Here is a 19,445-nt window from a genome sequence, read left to right as displayed (position 1 = left end):
TCCACGTCATAAAAAGATACGGGCTGTTTCCTAAAAAGTGACGACGTGAAAGACTTTTTGATTTCATCGGATTCAGTTTTCTGATATTCTAAATTGTTCCTCATACCCTTTGATCTCAATTTGACCGGTCACGAATTTCTCAATTTTCTCATTGATTCATTGTTTCTCTGAGCCCATTAAATCTGCGCGAAGACTAATACACGTGTTATAAGAAACGGGACCAGACAAATTCAAATGATGTGCGATCTCCATGGAAATCCGAGCGCACAAGGAAGTTGAAGATTACGGTAGCGGAAGACCCGGAAGTAAATTTCAGCAAGATTCGAAAATACTTGTGATTAAAATTACGGGGAGGCGAAAAAAGTTGGTTATGATAATACAAAAAGTTGTTTGTGTTCTTGCTTACCAAAATTTCAATTTTCACTGATTCAGTTGGTTGTTTATCAAAATATTTGCGAATCGATTGATATCAATGTCGATCTATGTTAAAGACTAGTGACTGACTTTCAGATTCATTCCCACGTCGACTCAACCACCGTATACGAATCTTCTCGTCTCCGATTGGATGTTCGTCCCTTGTTTCTCCGCCGTTGCCCATAGCAATATCTGGCTTTATAAAAGGGGCTCCGAAGTTCATATTTCTCATTCTCCTTTTCAAGATGATGATCTCCTTCAAAACCTTGTTGCCTTTCTTGCTTACAACTGCCTACGCAGCGTACGTGGAACAACTCGAATACTTTGTAAGTTAAATTAATGAGTGCTTAATCATCGCGATACTTACATTACAGCCATCCGACGTCTTTTTGTTCCCGGACACTTGTACCACTACAACCTCGTCAACATCATCGACTACTAGAATCACTACTGGTCTGTCTTCAACTGCCACTACCACCGGACCGTCGACAACTATCCCAACTACCAAATTGCCAACATCAAGTTCTACTACTGGATCATCCTCTTCCGTTTCAACTACTCAACCCTCAACCTCATCAACTTCAACCACTGATGTCTCATCTACGATCTCCTCCACTGAGACGTCGTCAACCTTCACTTCGACCGGTTCATCGTCAACTGCTACTCCAACAGAGTCGTCGAGCGCCTCAACTACATTGACGTCAACTACATCGGAAACAACTACTGGAACTACGGGAACAACAACTTTGGATGCCTCAACCACCGGAACGTCGGCTATCAAGACATCAACAGTTGGAACAACATCCACCGGTTAGTTTATTTGTTCTCATGTTTTTCTCGTTCTAAACGGGTAATAGGTTCAGGGAAAAATCTAATTATCTATTAATCAAAGCTAATGCGCTGAACACAGGGATGCGAGGCGTATGGTCCGCTGTACTTATGTTCAGAATAACGGTCCTGGTTCGTCTGGTTTAGTGAATATTGAGTTTTGGATAAATTTCCTCTTTGAATAACAGCCCGGGGCGCTTCTTACAACCGCGATCGACCGAAACCGCAGAAAATTGAGTGCGAATTTGAGAGACTCGGAGAAAAAGGGACATTTTTCAAGGGCATTACGGTGGAGCGCAGTTGTAAGAGCTGTGCCGAGCTAAAATTTTTCATTTCGCTAACTAGAAACTTTCTTCTAATGAACTGGTTTTTGTCTAATAGAACTTATTTATTCTTCCCTATTCCGAAAGTGTTCTGGATGTTTTGAACTTTTGATTTCTCGGGGACATGTATCCCGATCTGGCACGGGACTCTTTTTCTCAATTTCCATGGCAATGCCATCATTCTCCGTTTATTCGTCAATGTTTTCCGCTAAAACACGTGCGCTAAGAAAAGCTCCTACCGTACCCCCGAAAATAATGTCATAAAAATGCTCTCGGCTTTTTGGACTCAAGTGATGTTGACTACAAAAAATAGAAAATGATGTCAATGAAATTATTTGGTGGGAAAGGAAACAATAATGATGAAAATGAAATAACATAAAACAAACAGTTAGTAAAGAAAACCACTAGTGTTTACAACTAGTTCCAGAAAGCTTTTAACTACAATTACTGATGTCATTCCGTAGGTCTCTAAGCCACAAAAACATTTTATCGCTCCGAAAAAGGTAACTGACTAAATGGTAACGAGTAAAAATTTGATTAAAAATGTAAGTGCATCATCCTTTTCCTCCATTACCTTCCGGTCTTCTTTTTATATTGCCATAACAATCTCATTATTCTCCTTTCTTCCGCCATGTATTCCGCTAAAAGCATATGTCGAAAAAGAAAAGCTTTTACCCTCATATGAAAACATGATGAGATGCAATTAAAATGCACTTTGCTCTTTGTGCTGTTTGAAAAGAAATACATCTGGGGTGGGAGGAGGGGGGTCATATGAATTAGAAATTCGAGGGGTTTAGAAAGAAAAGAAGAAAAAAAGAGTAATGCTTGCGAATTTGACTTTAGAACTCGGAAGAAGAGAACGGTGACATTACAAAACTGTGAAAATATAGAACAGACAAAAATAGAACTGAACAAAGTGAAACTAAATGGAACTTCTATGGAACTGCTACAAAATAGAACTGAACACAATGGAACTGTTACAAAATACAACTGCTACAAAATGGAACTTCAGTTCAAATAAAGCGCGTTTGTATTCTTGACTTTTTAGAAGAATTAGAACCAATTTTCGAGACGAAATGTCAACTAAAGCACTTATTTCATGAAGAATTAGTCTTTGTCTATTTAATTGTCAACAAAAAACTGAATAAAACTATGTTAGACAAACCCAATAGAAATTTTCAAAACCCGAAACAGAGTTATTTTTTTCCAATGTTCCGGCTTGTAACAGTTTTTTACCTATTCTATAATTTCACAGTTTTGTTTTATCACAGTTCTATTTTTCCGCGTTCTAAACTCAAATATCTCACTATCAGTAATGCATGAACGAGGGTACGCATAGATTTTTACTAACTGTACGATAAGAAACGGAAACCAATAATGACGCGCGAAATGGCAAGGCTTCAATAATGCCATCCCAATGTTCCATGTCATTATGGAGGATCAAATCATAAATTCATTCATTCTTTTTTCGTTTTAATTTAAATGCTATTATTTTTTATTCCTCATCACGGTTTTCAAAAAACAACTGCAAGAAAATTTTCGGCTCTACTCTCACAAAACGAAATTTTTGAGAAAATTGCATGTGTACAATTTTATTTGTTTAATTTTTAGTGTGAACCTCTAGGTCGGAAGTTAGAAAATTTCAGTGCATTATCGACCCACTCAATGAAAAAATCCAGGTTTCAGATATTATTTCAGGCCGAAATGACAGTTTTTCATTTTTGGTTTCGTAAATATCTATCAGCGTTTTTATTTCTGAACATAATCAAACGAGTGATAGCTTAAAACATGCTATAAAAGTTTTCACACATTTCTGATCGACGGGTTTCAGATTTGGCTTATTAGTTTCCAAGAAAATAATGAAAAATCGCAAAGTGTTCGAAATGTGATCGATTTTTTTAGAAACTAATGAGCCAAATTTAAAATTCGTTGGTTAGAAATGTATCAAAACTTCTGTAGGATGTTTCAAGCTATCATTCATTTGATAATGTTGAGAGATAAAACGCTGATAGATGCTTACGAAATGAAAAATGAAAACTGCTATTTCGACCTGAAATAATATCTGAAACCAGGACTTTTCGCATCGAACTGGTGATTAATCCACTCAGAATAATTTCTTTTTTCTTACTCCCGACCTAGAGCTTTTCACTGAAAATTAAACAATTAAAGCTATACCTACAAATTTCTTTACAATTTCGTTTTGTGAGAGTAGGTCTAAATTTTCCTTGCAGTTCTTTTATGAAGACCGTGCTTATCTTTTTATCTCGAGTCATACTGTGATTTAAGAATGACACGATATGTTTTGATTTTTTGATTTTTCGGAGGTCTTGTATTCCTGGCACGGGACTCTTTTTTCTAATTGCCATGGTAATTTTATGATTTTCCGTTTACTCTTCAATGTTTTCCGCTGAAACACCTGCGCAGACAAAAAGATGTACTGTACCCCCGAAAATAATGAGATGTCAAATGCTTTTTGGACTCCAAAAAATAGAAAATGATGTCAATGGAAATAATTGGAAGAATTAAAAAATCCGTGCATCGTCTTTCAGAGACATCGTCCACCACTGGAACTCCATCGGTTCGAACCTCTCCTTCTGGAAACACGCTTCTGGATATTGTGTCTTCAACCATTGAGCCAACATCATCTACAAAAACTACTCAGGCCGTTCCAACTACTCGAGCTCAGGAATCCACGACTGGTATTACAGAAAACTGTTATTTGGCTTATGAATTTTCAGTTACAGATGGCTCTAGCTCTACCAGCACTCATTTCAGTTCATCCACTTCCGAGACCTCTACCGGTTTGAATGACATATAGGAAACCAACATAGAAAAAGGAAATTTACAGAGTCGAGCTCTGGCGTTCCAAGATCTTCTACGTTGTCTCAAACATCAACTCCAGCTGAAACTGTGACTTCTCAATCGTCATCAACCACAAGAGCTCCAGTGACTTCTACCGTCGGAACATCAACTCAGCCATCTTCCTCGACCACCGAGACAACCGTCGGTTCCACCACGACACCTGGTAAATAACCGAACAAGTTTCGTGTCACCAAAAAGAAAACTATTTCAGATGTGACCTCTACCAGCTCTGAGCCTTCTACTTCTACCAAATCCACCTCAAACACTTCACCCGCAACGTCATCTGGAACTACTTCTCATGTGTCTTCCACTTCTACTGAAGGCTCAACAACTTCTACGGCATCGAGCTCCGCTACTGGTTTGGCGACACTTATGACTAGAAAAGCACACAAGTTTCCTTTTCAGATTCGAGTTCCTCTTCCATGACCTCTTCGACACCATCCTCGACATCTGTCCCATCATCAACGGCTTCTGACTCAACAACTTCGACTTCTGAATCCACCACGTCTTCCACTCCAACCCCATCTACCACCACAACCCAGAAGATACATTTCGTGGAGATTGAGAGCAAGCCATTCATTCGTTTTCCAGCAATTTTTTTAATTTGAAATTTCAGATACCGTGCCAAAACTCTCCACTGCTTCCACCATACCCACTTCTTCTACAGTCACAACTCAGACCCCGCACTTCGTCGTCATCGAAAGTGCGTCTATTTTCCAGTCATGGATCAATGAGATGTGGTTTATTTCAGATACGATGCCAAAAGTTTCCTCCACATCTACCGTCCTCACATCATCCACCTCATCCACAGCCAAGTCCCAAGAACCACATTTTGTTGAAATCATAAGTAATCCGACCCAATTAAAGTTATTGACGGATCAATATTTGTTGCTTTCTCAGACACAGTTCCGGTTCCTACCACCAGTACTGCCACCACCACTACTGCCACTACCACCAAATCCGAGCCAACGCAACATTTCGTCGTCATCGAAAGTAAATCAGCAATTGGACCAAAGACAAGACAAAAAATTAATGATTGTTTCAGATACTGTCCCTGCCGGTACCACTACTATCAAATCTACAACATCGGGAGCCAAAGAACCTCACTTCGTGGATATCGAGAGTAAACTATGCTCTTCTCTGCTCAGAACAACAAATGAACCAATTTTTCAGACACCGTTCCAGTGGTCTCTACATCATCTACCGTCAGCACCAAGTCCTCCACTTCAACAGGAGCTGTAACTCAGGAACCTCACATCGAGAGTAAGCTGACCAGTCGGGAATTGGTACCAAATAAAATAACTCTTTCTCAGACCCCGCTCCTGAATCTACTAGCCGCACTGTTCAGACCTCAACCAGCACACAGACCAAGAAGCCTCAAATCATCGACATCGAAAGTAATGAGGATATACAACGACAGGCAAATTGAAGGTTTTTTCAGACACTGTTCAAGGAGTCACCACCACTACCACTGCTTCCACCACCAAACCAACTCCATCAACGACAAAAACTCAAGGGCCTCACACCGTTGACGTCGAGAGTAATAACGCATAATAGTTATTGGTGAATCATAAGTGTCTTCAGATCCATCTCCGGTAGTCACCACCACCACCACTGCTTCCACCACTATCAAGCCAACTCCGTCTCCAACAGAAGCTCAAGACACCACCCGTGATAAAGCCACTGATGCTCCAGAAGTCACCACCACTGCGTCTGATTCGTCATCCCAATCAACTACACCCACGACAACATCACAAGAAGCCACAGCCGGTACCACGGAGTCGGAGACCGTTGGAAGAACCGGTTCGTAGATAGGGCATTTTCAATGAAAAATTGCCAACATTTCATCCAAAACGGATTATAAATTTTACAGAAACCCCAATCCCGACGTCCTTCGGACTCCCCACGAGCTTTGGAACCCTGACCCCACCAATCACCTCCTCGATTTCTTCGTCCTCGGGTTGGTTTAGTAGCTATTAAGATTTTTCATTACAATCTTGGAAAAGCGTCTGATGAATCTCAAGAAACCTCATTTTCAGAAACCTCCATCATCACGAAACCCGGCAACCAGATTCCAGTATCCACCCTCTTGCCAGGAGCCGGTAAGTTCTAGACAAACTTTTGGTTTATTCAAAAAAACTGGAAGTTTCAAGATGATGCTGAAAATGACAATATTACAGGCACCAGTAGCACTAAGTCAACAAAATATGTATTCGATGGAACCAGCGAGAAGCCGAACTTCAGAACTATCTTCCCGGAGTACTCTCTGGTTAGTTGATATCTAGTTGGGATTGATCTTGACGTCTGGCGAGCATTGATACCCGGCGAGCGTTGTGAGCCTTGGTTCTTCTCGTCTCGCGAGCCTTGGCTCTGCTCGGCACATGTCGTGTTCAAGAGATATTGGAACGACACGCGTCTTACAACCGCGCTCTACCGAAATGAACAAGTATTGCTTGCAAAATTGAGAGGCTCAGAGAAAAAGAGATATTTCTCAATGAGATTTCGGTAGAGCGCAGTTGTAAGAACTGTACCGAGCTAATACGAACATTTTCTCCAAATTGTGAACGTCTGCCAGAAAATTCTCGCAAGACCTCACTACATATATTCAAGACATTTCCAAACATGCAAAAATTCAATTTCAGACGTTCCCAACATGCTCCAACAAATTCTCGATCGCAATAGGAGACAGCGACCTCAACAAGATCTTCACCAGGCCACGGGTAAATTTTAAACCATGAGTAGTCTTGACTCAACTTCTTATTTTTCAGTTGTTCCAATGCAAAACCCCCGGAATGCGCCCAAGCATCCAGGCAGTCCCCTTCACGTACACCGAGGCTCAGAACGTGTTCAATATGAAACACGTGATCACCACGGATACCTCTGCCTGGGAGACGGTGATGGTCAGACGGCTCATGAAGGACTACCCATCCTTCGACGTCTTCATCGTCCTCTACGATGAGGAGAAGGTGAGCGAATCTAGCTTGAAGAAGGAACAAACGGAGATTGTTCCGTCTGGATAGAGACCTTACTAGGAAATGGTCGAGATGGGGCAAATGCTGCCGTTTAACAAATTTTACGCTGATTCCGAAAATGTTATCAGTTTTTGCAACGGAAGTCCCCGACAAAACTTATTTACGTTTTTTCGAAAACCTGGTGCAAAAGTGAGAAGTTTCGGGAGTCTCAAAATTTATTAGCAGTGCATCCCTCTTACAACTGCGCCCTACCGCAAATGAGAGAGTTTTGGCTCACAGTTTTTGACCAACTCTACATTTTTTTCATAACAATTCACAAAAAATACTTTACCCTTAAAAATGTGGAATAGTTCAAAAACTGTGAAAATCCGTGTAGGCGTCTTTCGCCAAAAGTCTCTCGTTTGTGGTGGAGCGCAGTTGTAAGAGGGATGCACTGTCAATAAATTTTGAGACTCCCGAAACTTCTCACTTTTACACCAGGTTTTCGAAAAAACGTGAATAACTTTGCTCATAGCTTCCTATTGAAAAAAACTGATTACATATCCGGAATCCGGGGGAAAATTGTCATAAAACGACATCTGTCTTCACTCGTAAAGCCAACTCCAACTCAGACTATCCCTTTTTTTCTCTTCAAAAGTCAGAACGATGAGGCAGGGACTACCAATACAGCCGCGCTCTGTTGACAAGAAGGTTACATTATTTCGGGCGCGTCTGCATTAATAGTACTGGCCTCATCGTGAAGATATAGCTGGTCAAACAGGAAGAACTTGAATTTCTTGCAGAAGATCGCATTGATGAGCCCCACGGAAGAAATCGATTCTCCCGTGCCGTTTAAACGGCACGAGATCGATCGAATCGTGTTCGTCACCTGCACCTTCAAACCAAATCCGAAAATAATGGAGGAGGTTTTTGAAAGGATGCGTAAAAAGTTGGGCACTCTTAATGAGTGCCCAACTTCTTATAATTTTATAAGTTGAGGTTTGATTGTTTTTAAATTGTTCTTTTGGTATTTTGGGATAATAAATATTTTATGGGAAAACTCTCGTCTTTTTATTTATTTCAGGCCATGTAGGTACTTTGGATTAAAAAAACCATTTATTCACAACTTGTAAAAAATGTATTTTTATACAAGAAAATGTGAATTAATTTACACTTTTCTTGTGTTAAAGTACATTTTTTTAAAGGTTGTGAATAGCATGATTATAGACTTATTCACAAGGTAGCAAAAAAGCAAACAACTATTTTTGCTAGTATTAAAAATAGTTTTGTTTCTTTTTTGCAACTTGTGAGTAGGTTCATTATGGTTCTATTCACGAACAATAACTTGTGCTATTTAATGCATTTTTATGGCAATTTAATAACATAAAAATGTATTAAATAGCACAAGTTATTGTTTGTGAATAGATCCTCTAGTAACTCGACAGGAACATTAAATGTTAAGAAAACATTGATGGTTGTCAACTCAACTTGTCACGTTACCGTGTCTTTCACAAGGGATGTCCTCGAAGAAAAAAAAAGGACTCAAAAATTTGGCACCTGATACTTTCGAGTCCATTGATTCCGAATCTAAAATAGATTTTTGTTAAATTCTTCTGTGAGCCGAGTTATGAGTAATCCTTTCGAAAAAAAAGCTTAACCATAGGAAAAATTTGACGGCTCATAACTCGGCTCAGAGAAGGATTTAGCAGAATTTTATTTCAGATTCGGGATCTTAGGACTCGAAAGTATCAGGCACCAAATTCTTAAGTTATTTGGAAGTGAACACTCCGAAGATTTCTCTCGTCAGATTAAATGAGAACAGTGCTTTACTCAAATGGAGGTATTTACAAATTGTGCTACTTAATACATTTTTATGGCAATTTAATGCCGTAAAAATGTATTAACATAAGTTATCATTCGTGAATACACTACACCGATAGCTAATTTCAGATGAAAATGACCAACTTTGAGAGTGTTTCTCGGTGTCGCTGATTGTCTCCCAAAGTAGATTTTGCATAAAATACACAGATCAAAAGTAATTGTACATCTATGCAAAATTTCTTTTGGAAACAATCACCGACACCGAGGAACACTCTCAAAGTTGGTGTTGTCAACTGCCTCTTCCTCTGGTTACGCTCGTGAAGAATACGTGATCTGTGGAAATGGTGGAAAAGCCAGTGAGAGCCTAATTCGAGGATCGGAAGGAACCACCAGGACAACTTGTCGTCAAATTGTCAAATTCTCCCAGAAGACCCATGGCTCTTATCTATCTCCTTCTCTTATTTTCTTCCCCTCCTCACAATTTTTAATTTATAACTTGACTCCTCTATCCCCTGATTCTAACTTTTCCTTTCTCTTCTTTTCTAGTTGTTCATGTTTCTACTATTCTCCGCCTCTTCCTACCATTGTCTAGTTTCCCCAATTTATTTTCGCTCCCGTATCGTCGACGTTTTTAATCTTTTTATTTTTCTTTCCCCGGTCATTGTCCCTCGCTTCCTATCTCACATCAATTTTTTCACTTGAAACTGTGGACTTGTTCAAGTCTTCCTTGTTTTTTTAGTTCCTGAAATAAATAAGTATTCAAAGACCAGTCTCGATAGAATATGTTCGACTTTCAATAAAAGATCCGATGGGATGTAAAATGCTTTGAATCATTTTTCAGGACTTTCAGAATTCCGATTTTTCAGATTGGAAAATCGAAAACCAATAGAAAATTGTTAAAGAAACTAACCACAGATTCCTTCTAAAACACTAATTCAGATGTCTTCAGAAAACACGCAGTTCCATAATTTTCGACCTGTAATATTTGTCGTTCATGGGAGGCGCTGAAGAGCCTTTTCTCCGTTAGTCTGACATAATCCTACTTTACTTTTTATGCAGTACGTAGATCAAAAGTATAGCTTTATTTTTGTAGTTAACAACTTATTCGCAAGGGCACTCTCTAGCAAGTTACATATTGACAAAGTAATATGTCTCCCTCAAATCGACCAATTTCGGTGCAAAATAAAGTTATTTTTGAGCTGTCGTCTAAAAATGACCATAACTCTCTAGGGATACAAAAATGTAAAATAAAAAAAATTAAAGCTATACTTTCGGTCTACACTCTCCATGAATAATCGACCATGTTAGACAATCATAATTTTGTTGGCTCTTCGGAACATTGCATAAACATGAGATTTTCGGAAGATCATGTGAATTCATCGGGCGCTCATCACCATGGATGTCGTTTCCCGAAACATCTTTTCGCCGCATCTTTTTCCACTTTCATCCATTCTCCTTCTCATCATGAAGCTCTTCGTCTTCCTCTTCGTATTTCTTCTTTCTGATCCCATTTTGTGCCAGAACGGGAAGTACAGTAATATAAGGTTACAATATAGAGATGGGCACCTAGAATTAATCTTTGCAGATACGAACGCCGTGAGTTTTTTGTTTTTGAAATGATTTTCAGCATATTTTGAGATAAAACATCAAATATCGTAAAAACTGTATTAGAGCGACACCTCTAATAGAACGACACCCATTTATACTCAGGATTCATGAATATGAGTATCCCAGTGTATTTTCTTGATTAGAAGCAGCGTGAATAGTACCCTCTAGATCAACAAGTAGAACTTTCAAAAAAGTTTTTTTCCGTTTAACTTTAATGAGTCTCTGAAACCACAAATATTATCTAAGAGGCGGTTGAAAAATAGAGCGACATGTCGCTCTAATACAGTTTTTACGGTATCTGAAATTCGACAACACGAAATTTTTCTTTCCAATGGGATCTAGATCGAAATTTTGCGTAGAACTCGAATCCGTCAAAAAATCATGCGAGGTTGATCTGAATTGAACCGAAATTTCGTCAAAACTAGGTTTCATGCTGAGCTCACTCTCTTTCGACCTTTCAAAAACCATGTGTTTCGAAGTTCCACCATTCCTAATTTCAATCGCAGATACCTCATAAAAGGAGCAACAATATTATGCTTAAAAATTATAAGGTCATCGCTGTAAATTTTCGGAAGTGATACCTCGAAGTTCAGTTGGCTCCCAAAAAAATCCGACAACACGAAAATCGAATTTTCTTTCAAAACCTATTAGAGTAAATATATCAAGAACTGCTTGAAACCGTTAAAAAAAATATATATGCGAGTCTGACCTGCAACGATCTCAACGTGACATTTTCTGATCGAGTCGAACATTTTTTGCGTTTTCTGAGAAACGAATTATTTGGGTAAAGCGTGAGTAAGTTCATTGAATTCTACTTATTAGATTGCCTCAAGATAGTTTACAATTCATTCTATCGTACTGGAATGGCAGGACAGTCCACCAAACATTTTGATATCCTCCCCATGGAGCTCCAATAAAAAAAACTCCGCCCTTTCGTTGCGGTCCCTACATAAAACTACTTTTTTCAGACCGATCGGGCGACCGACGATTTTTTCTTCCTATATGACCACATCCTAAATAGTCCCTACGACGAGTATTGGGAGGACGACGAGTATTGGGAAGACGATGTGAGTAAGAGGGATTTTTATAAATAAACAGGTTAAGAAGGGAACTCATTGGAATCAAGCTATTGAGGGCTCTTTGATATGTTTCAATTTTTAGGATGACTCCTCATCGGATCCACCAACTGCTGCCGCGGATTCTCCTTCTTCGGCGGAACAGAAGGTGAGAAATTTCAGGAAAAAGTTATAAATCGAAATTAAATAATTTTATTACAGGAAAAACCATGATAACGATGGATTCACGGCACTGAACGGCAAATAATAAAAATTATTTTTATTATTCTTAAATGTTTTTACTTGGTTTTTCTTTCAAAAAATAAATATAAAATGGAGGGATCTCTTCCAATGCATCAAAATTGCAGCTTTAGGTTGATATCAAGAGCAACTTCAAGAGTGAGGGACCGTGCTGAAAAAATATTAAACGTGTCACAGCAGCTATTAATACTTGCTCGTTCAAAAAATCCGAATTTTACATGACTCTTGCCGTTTGTGTTACTCCAAACCTCCACTCAGTCAAGGACAGTAATGAACGATTTGCAAAAAATAATTCACTGAAAATAGCAAATAAGAAATTCATCGCGGAATTACCGAGAAGAAAACGCTTTTTAGAGAATTTCTGCCTCTTTTATTGAATTTGGGTTATATTTTTTCTTATTTTAATTCAGAAAATATCAATCTTTGGCAACAAAAAACTTGTTTCGACCGTTTCCCCTTGGACAAGTGACTGTATAGATGATTTTCTGGAATAAGAGCACGGTCTCCTCAGCAAAGGACTCTTCCAGTTATCGAAAACAATTTTTAAGGATTAAAAGTAGGTTCAAACTATCAATGCCAACTTTCAGCAAGAAAATGAACGGAATTCTTGTTTTTTTATTGAGAAAATACCGCAAAGAATACGACAATGACTAGTTTTTCACTCATTTTCTTTGAAAATAAATTTATAAGCTCACATTAACGGAAAGTTTTTAGAAAATCAATAGTTTTGCTACTCGCTCTCCGAAGTTTACCGACTTTGCCGAAAAAACTTATAAAAAAGCATGTAAACTGACAGAAAATCGATAAGTAGTTATATCTTTCGAGTTTTTGTTGTTTCTAGCACATTCGATTCAGAAATAAGCTATTTCAGTTGAAACCGGCCGAGAAAATGTTGATTTCACCACAAAAGAGTACGAAACCGGTTTTGGTAACTTCTTATAGAGGAAAACTGCCTAGATATAGATTTTTCGCGAATCACGAGCAATATTATACGAATCCTGATGGAAATCAGCAAAAATTTTGAGTATTTCACGAATTTTTAGAAAGAGTGACAGAAAATAAGCTGAATAGTATCTCAGATTGTGATTTTCGATAATTTTTCAGCCTGACATTTTCAGTCTGACGTCAGGAGCTTTACAAAACTTTTAGTGGCAGACGAGATAGTCAATTCAATGCTCATAAAGATGTGGCCAGCAGATTCTCAAAAAAACGAGCAACCTTATTCCATTGAGACCAGTTACTTCGTCGGAAGTGACGGAATTTCCAAAGAATGTTCCCTGAAACTCGAAAATATGTCAATAAACCTTACCTACTGTCGCTGCGGCAAGTGGAGCAAATGCGACGGGCACTGGCGACATCAAAATCCACAAGTAGCTAAAAACGAACTTTTTTTGTTGAAATTCATTATGTTTTATACCTGTAGAAGCTACGAAAAGACTTAATTTCGACTTGCACAGTGACAAATAGTCGGCAGCCAACGCTTTCGTCTCCATTTTATACCATTGTTGAAAGTATTGGTCTGTTACTGAAAAAAAGGAAAATTTTAATAATTTCTGCATTTTTCATAGTTACCAATGATGTCAATGTCCTTTTTGTGCGTTTTCTCAGACAAATCCAATATTTGAGTGTCTGGGCGGTTTTTCTTTCTTATAGGTGTTGGCGGTAACTCCTCGATGAGTGGTTTAGCCTGTAAAAATTTAATTTCGATATTTTTTTGCGTGTTTAACACGACTTTCTATACTTTTTTCAACTTTAAATGCAAATTATTACCCTTGGTAGCACCGAATTCATGGTGGATGTGTGGAAAACTGCTTGACTCGTCGAAGCACCGGCTCGAGAGCACATAAAATGTGTCTGCTGAGCATTTGGTAACCCGAAGTGTCTGGAAAACGTTTTTTGAATTAAATTTGTCAAAAAATTGCTGAAAACGGGTTAAAATGGCACGGCCTTCAATCAGTGCCATCTCGATTCAAAAAAAAAAGCGGGAAATGACGTTTCTCAGCGGAGCGCGTTTGCGTTTTCAGCTTTTTTCAGCCGCAATTTTTAATTTTCTCACCGTTTTAACAATTAATTATGTATTTTAATGAAACTTTTTTGTTAAAATAATAATTATATGGAATAACTATTTCTATTTTTCTTCTTTTCGCGACGATTGTAAGAAAATTCATCGATTTCCGGGGCAGAAAAGTAAAGTTTTACAGAAAGAAGGACGTTCCACCCGAACTACGAGAAATGGCGACTGCTGCGATGATTGAAGAGAAATTGAAAGGTAAGAAACAAGATCAAACATACGATTTTTCGCTAAATTGAGAGTTTTTCAATATAATTCAGTGAAAAAATTCATTATTTTAGATAACTCAACAATCCTCTGCCTTCACCGAACTTGCCAGCGACATTAGATGCCCAAATTTTGATGGACTCTTCATGCTTTCTCCGACAGGTTCATTTTTCCTTTATGTGCCTATCCTTTTATTCTAAAATCGTAGTTGAGTTGAACTTCTTCCAGGAGAGGTTCTCGGAACATTTCAACGTGTCGTCTCGGAGAGGAACTATTGAAACAACATCGAAGGCTAAGGAATTAACTCAAATTTTCTTTGTTTATATATTTTTTTGCAATAAAATTTTGATATCCTTGCTTTTTTTCGGTTGGAATTTTTTTCACAATTCAAATGTCGAGTGAGAGTGTAATTGATTGATACCGACTGCGAAATTAAACAGGAAACGTTGAAATTGAACGAAATATGCGAACGAAAACATAATTTTCCTTTGCAAATGGCCGAATTGCGTCTATTTGTCTTCAAAGCTATCGAAAACCGAAAATATTGGCGATTTCTGATTTAAAACGATTGTATTTATCTTATAACTGCTGAAGTTGTGTTCAAAATCTGTCTTTTCCATCGAAAAACGCCCGTTTACAGGTTAAAACTTTCTCGGTAAAAATAATTTTATTTAAATTTTTCTGCTTCGCGCCAAAATGCCGCGGAGCGCGCTTGCATCGCTTTTTCTCGAGATGGCACTGATTGAAGGCCGTGAAATGGTGCAGATTCAGCGGGCGACTGTCGTGTAGATTTACGGTAAACAACACGCACTGGCGGGATTTCGGAGTGTCGTTTGACATTTTTTGGAGTGAGTTTGAATTATAGTTTTTTAAAGAAAGTTTGTTACATATGAAATTTCCCTTTGTTTACAGATTTCAATAAATCTGACGATACAATATTTGAAATAAATGTTACATAGCCGTCAACAAAGTAATAAATCTAAACTTGATATGTACTTTATTCCAAATGGTCACTTCTCTTTTTCGGGTTTCCCGGTTACCAGACTCGTATCCTATATCCACTTCTACGAAAGAATACATACAAAATAAATCATTTGAAAAAGTAACAGACAACTCCCGTATACTTTATTTCTCTCTCTTCACTTTCAACGAGTTGCCTGGTTACTAATGGAAAGAACCCTCACAAGAATACGAATCCCGTATAAAAGGGGAAGAGAGCTCAAGGGAAAACACATTTACTCCCCACAAGACTGAATGAACCGGTCGATATATTTAATCCCCTGATTTTTATTGAATCACTTTTTTATTATTATTGAACGTTGAGATGGTAAGTGACTAATTCTAATAAGTTTAGCAGTTTTCAGTTGAAATTGTCCAACTTTGAGAGTGTTTCACGGTATTATTGATTGTCACACAAAGTGAATTATGTACCAATCATAGAGAACAATGGTAGAACTTCATTTTTGTAGTTGACAACTTTTTTGTACGGACACTCCCTAGAGAGTTAAGGTCATTTTAAAGCGACAGCTCAAAAATCACTCTACTGAAATGAAACGATTTGAGGGAAAAATTACTTTGACAATACGTAACTTGCTAGGGAGCGCTTGTACAAAAAAGTTATCAACTACAAAAATTGAGCTCTACCTTTGTTCTGTATGATCCAGTAAAAATTTGTTTGGTGGGACAACCAGTAGCACCGTGAAACATTGTCGGAGTTAGACAATTTCAACTGAAAACCTCTGATTGTTAGATTCATGGGCAAAATTGTAAGTAGGGAAACTGACTGCTAAAACTTTTTGGGAGATTACATTTTTAGTTCACATTCTACCAAGAGAGATGAAATTTAGCGATCATCTCAGACTGTGTATGAGTAATTCTAAGCATTTCCCATGGTTGTCAAGAAAAATATATCTCATCAAACTCAAGATTTCTGTGCCTAAACTATCTTAATTTCAGCTTAATCACGCTGTCCCCCTTCGACTACGACTTGGAAGTCCATTCCGGAAAACAAGTTGCCTCCGGCATTGAGCTAGATTTTGTGAGTTTATAGACTGTCCGTTTTGATTTCAACATATTCATTTACAGTAGTTCATCCTAAACAAATGAGGCTCGTCCTCACTACAGACATCTGCGAATGGGACTGGTATTGTTGGGTGAGTATCTGATATTGGTATAAGTACAAAACATTTTTCAAACTTTCAACTCGAATAACGATAAAAAATCTCAAATGTTATAGATAAACGTACCCGCATTTGTAAGTTTAAAAATTATTAGTTTCAAATTCCAGATGATGGCTATCAATGAACCCAAACCAAGAAGTCGACCCTTCATCCACAACTACATCATCAACCTGACTTGCACGCACCGTCCAAACCAGAAGATAAAGATTGAAATAGTGGAGAAAATGAGGCAGAAGCTGGGTTTCCCCAACGACTGCCCCACTTTCCTCAACGACTGCCCCACTCGTGTTATGGAGAGCTGCAAATACCAAGTAATTTTTTTTTAATTTTGGGATTAAATAAACATTGATATTGTTCATCTTGTTCTCTTTCAGCTTATTTATTTATCTAACAGAGGAAATGTTCTATAAAAAATTGGATATTTTTTACTTTTTCACAGTAAGTTCGCGGAAAAGCGCTCCGTCGCACAACGGTTGGCATGGTGCCAAATTGAAATATAACGCTTATTTGACGTATCTTTCAATAAAAACCGCGACGCGTACGCAATGCGACCCTTTTGCTTCGCACCCCTGTAATTGTTGAACAACAGGTTTACAAATTTTAAAAATAAGACACAGGCAATACAAGAACCAAAAACCAAAATATTTGGTTTTATAAAATATGACGGCAGTTTTAGTCGTTCTTATCACCCACACCTCTTTTCTTATCTGTTCATACTAACTACATTCTTTTCAAACTCTTTTGCGCCAAAGAAAAGCCAAAGGTTTACCGGAAAACCGCCCGTAATCAATCTTAGAGTATTCTGCAACTTACTGATAACACAAAATGAAATGACATCAACTCCTAGCCAATATAAATAAGTCGAAGTGTTTTACGACATTCTTGTCGAGATGCTTCACCAGTTTATTGCTTTCCTTGCTCTCCTCATTCTCCCTCAATTGGCTCTGGCTACTGCGGGGACACCAATCTGCACAAATGGATTCACGCTGGTCAATGGAAAGTGTTGGAGATTTTTCGCGACAGGTGCAAGTCATAGATCTGCAGAGAGGACTTGCATGAATTATGGGGCGACGTTGGTGACTGTGAAGAATGCTATCGTGAGTTTTAGAAGATTTGTGTATTTATTTCCTGATACAGTACCGTTAAATAAGATATGAAATTTGACTTTTTTTCAGTTGAAAATGACCAACTTTGACAGTGTATTTCGGTGTCACCTAATTGTCCGACAAATTTTATTTTGTATGGGTTAGACAAAGCAAAAATAGCACATAATTTTTGTAGTTCATCATTTTTTTGTAGGTACACTATCTTGAAAGTTACAGGTAATCAAAGTAATTTATTCCCTGAAACCGACTAATTTCAGTGCGAATTAGGGAAATTTTGGAGCTTTCCACTTTGACACCCTGTAACTTTCAAGATAATGTACCTACCGAAAAATGGTCAACAACAAAAATGATGTGCTATTTTTGCTCTGTCCAACCCATACAAAATAAAATTTGTCAGACAATCAGGTGACACCGACATACACTGTCAAAGTTGGTAATTTTCACTGAAAACAACCAAAGTTGATAACCTTTCGAACGGTACTGTATTTCATGGTAATATAATTGATTGTGATTTCTACTTTTCATAATTTTTCCATTTTCAGGACAACCGTGCCGTTCAAACAATAGTCGGAACCTCCACTTACTCTATATGGATGGGTCTCTACTGTTTCGGAAATGACGTCACCAAATGCCTTTGGGATGATGCAAGTGGTTCCAGTGAACTATACGACAACTTTTTGAGTGCATACCCACAAATTGAAACTGGGAAGTGTGTGGTTTACTCGTTGCAATCATCCATGGTGGGAAGGTGGTACAGTGCGGATTGTCAGAATGAGACGAGAGCATTCGTTTGTGAGCTGCCGACTAGTTATGCAGGTTGGTTGGATAATTTTGTACTTGCCGAGGCCCGGGAAGGCCTGGGAAGGCCCGAAGGCCCGGTTTAGCCCATCTTTGCTTTTTGGCACTTAACTCTTTTTTATTTTCCAGATAACTGTGGCAACAACTATAATGGCTACTGCTACACCCATTTCCCGGCCGCTCCATTCATCGTCGCCCAGGAAAATTGCGAAGAACACTGTGGAAACCTTGTCTCAATCCGGTCTGCCAACGAGAATCGTTATATCAATTCCCTCTTCCTCCAATCTGGAACTGGAAGTATCCTCATCGGAGCCACCAAGACTTCCAAAAACTCATATTCATGGTTCGACGGGTCTCTTTGGTCTTATAACAATTTTGATACCACCGCTCTTCAAACTGGAAACTGTGTTGCCATGTCATTCGGAACTAGTAATAATGTGTCTGCTGGAACTTGGTATACTGTAGATTGTGGAGCTTCTTATGGATACATGTGCAAGAGACCTGCAGGAGTCCAATGTCCAGCGAATCCTCCTGCGGTTACTGTAACTCCTGTCCCTTCTAACCCATCTTACTGTAACAGTACCCTTCTCATGGCACCTGGAACCATCACATCTCCGAATTATCCGAGATACTACGATAATAATGTGTACTGTACGTATCAGTTGACAACTCTTGGAGCTTATAACATCTTGCTGAAATTCACAAGTTTTGTCACTGAAGCCAAGTTCGATTATGTTGCCGTGTATGATGGAGATAATACAAATAGTTACTTGTTTGGAAACTACAGTGGACCTGTGCCAGCATTCAGTTTGGTCTCGACTGGAAATAGTATGCTCGTCACATTCAGATCGGACAAGACCAACAATTATCAAGGATTCACTGCAAGTTTCTCTTCGTATGTTTATCATTCATAACTGTTTTATTATTCCAATAAATATTTGAACATTATATTTGCAGAGA

At 38.4% G+C, this 19,445-nt stretch overlaps 4 protein-coding genes across 4 annotated transcripts; 3 read left to right on the top strand and 1 right to left on the bottom strand.

Moving 5' to 3' along the window:
- Nucleotides 1-659: 659 nt before the first annotated feature.
- Nucleotides 660-1,229, top strand: GCK72_007177 (uncharacterized protein; the record flags this gene model as incomplete). Its single annotated transcript, XM_053726021.1, has 2 exons — nucleotides 660-740; nucleotides 789-1,229. The coding sequence occupies 2 exons, from the start codon at nucleotides 660-662 to the stop codon at nucleotides 1,227-1,229; spliced, it is 522 nt and encodes a 173-aa protein (XP_053590215.1).
- A 2,830-nt stretch (nucleotides 1,230-4,059) lies between these two features.
- GCK72_007176 (uncharacterized protein) lies at nucleotides 4,060-8,376 on the top strand (the record flags this gene model as incomplete). The annotated part of the gene is made up of 18 exons (XM_053726020.1): nucleotides 4,060-4,264; nucleotides 4,310-4,366; nucleotides 4,414-4,590; nucleotides 4,639-4,785; nucleotides 5,044-5,130; nucleotides 5,179-5,274; nucleotides 5,328-5,420; nucleotides 5,473-5,550; nucleotides 5,601-5,690; nucleotides 5,741-5,824; nucleotides 5,869-5,967; nucleotides 6,012-6,230; nucleotides 6,301-6,387; nucleotides 6,467-6,529; nucleotides 6,608-6,696; nucleotides 7,070-7,147; nucleotides 7,196-7,393; nucleotides 8,182-8,376. 18 exons carry the CDS (start codon nucleotides 4,060-4,062, stop codon nucleotides 8,374-8,376), a joined length of 2,142 nt encoding a protein of 713 aa, XP_053590214.1.
- Nucleotides 8,377-10,663: 2,287 nt separating this feature from the next.
- On the top strand, nucleotides 10,664-19,399 carry GCK72_007174 (uncharacterized protein; the record flags this gene model as incomplete). The annotated part of the gene is made up of 9 exons (XM_053726018.1): nucleotides 10,664-10,795; nucleotides 11,776-11,874; nucleotides 11,969-12,031; nucleotides 14,476-14,563; nucleotides 16,487-16,554; nucleotides 16,689-16,892; nucleotides 17,472-17,678; nucleotides 18,230-18,503; nucleotides 18,615-19,399. The coding sequence occupies 9 exons, from the start codon at nucleotides 10,664-10,666 to the stop codon at nucleotides 19,397-19,399; spliced, it is 1,920 nt and encodes a 639-aa protein (XP_053590212.1).
- On the bottom strand, nucleotides 13,481-13,968 carry GCK72_007175 (uncharacterized protein; the record flags this gene model as incomplete). Its single annotated transcript, XM_053726019.1, has 4 exons — nucleotides 13,481-13,497; nucleotides 13,541-13,648; nucleotides 13,696-13,810; nucleotides 13,894-13,968. The coding sequence occupies 4 exons, from the start codon at nucleotides 13,966-13,968 to the stop codon at nucleotides 13,481-13,483; spliced, it is 315 nt and encodes a 104-aa protein (XP_053590213.1).
- Nucleotides 19,400-19,445: the final 46 nt, after the last annotated feature.

This window comes from Caenorhabditis remanei, chromosome II (genome assembly GCF_010183535.1).
Source record: "Caenorhabditis remanei strain PX506 chromosome II, whole genome shotgun sequence".
Lineage (NCBI taxonomy): Eukaryota > Metazoa > Nematoda > Chromadorea > Rhabditida > Rhabditidae > Caenorhabditis > Caenorhabditis remanei.
This window is presented reverse-complemented; position numbering and strand designations above follow the sequence as displayed.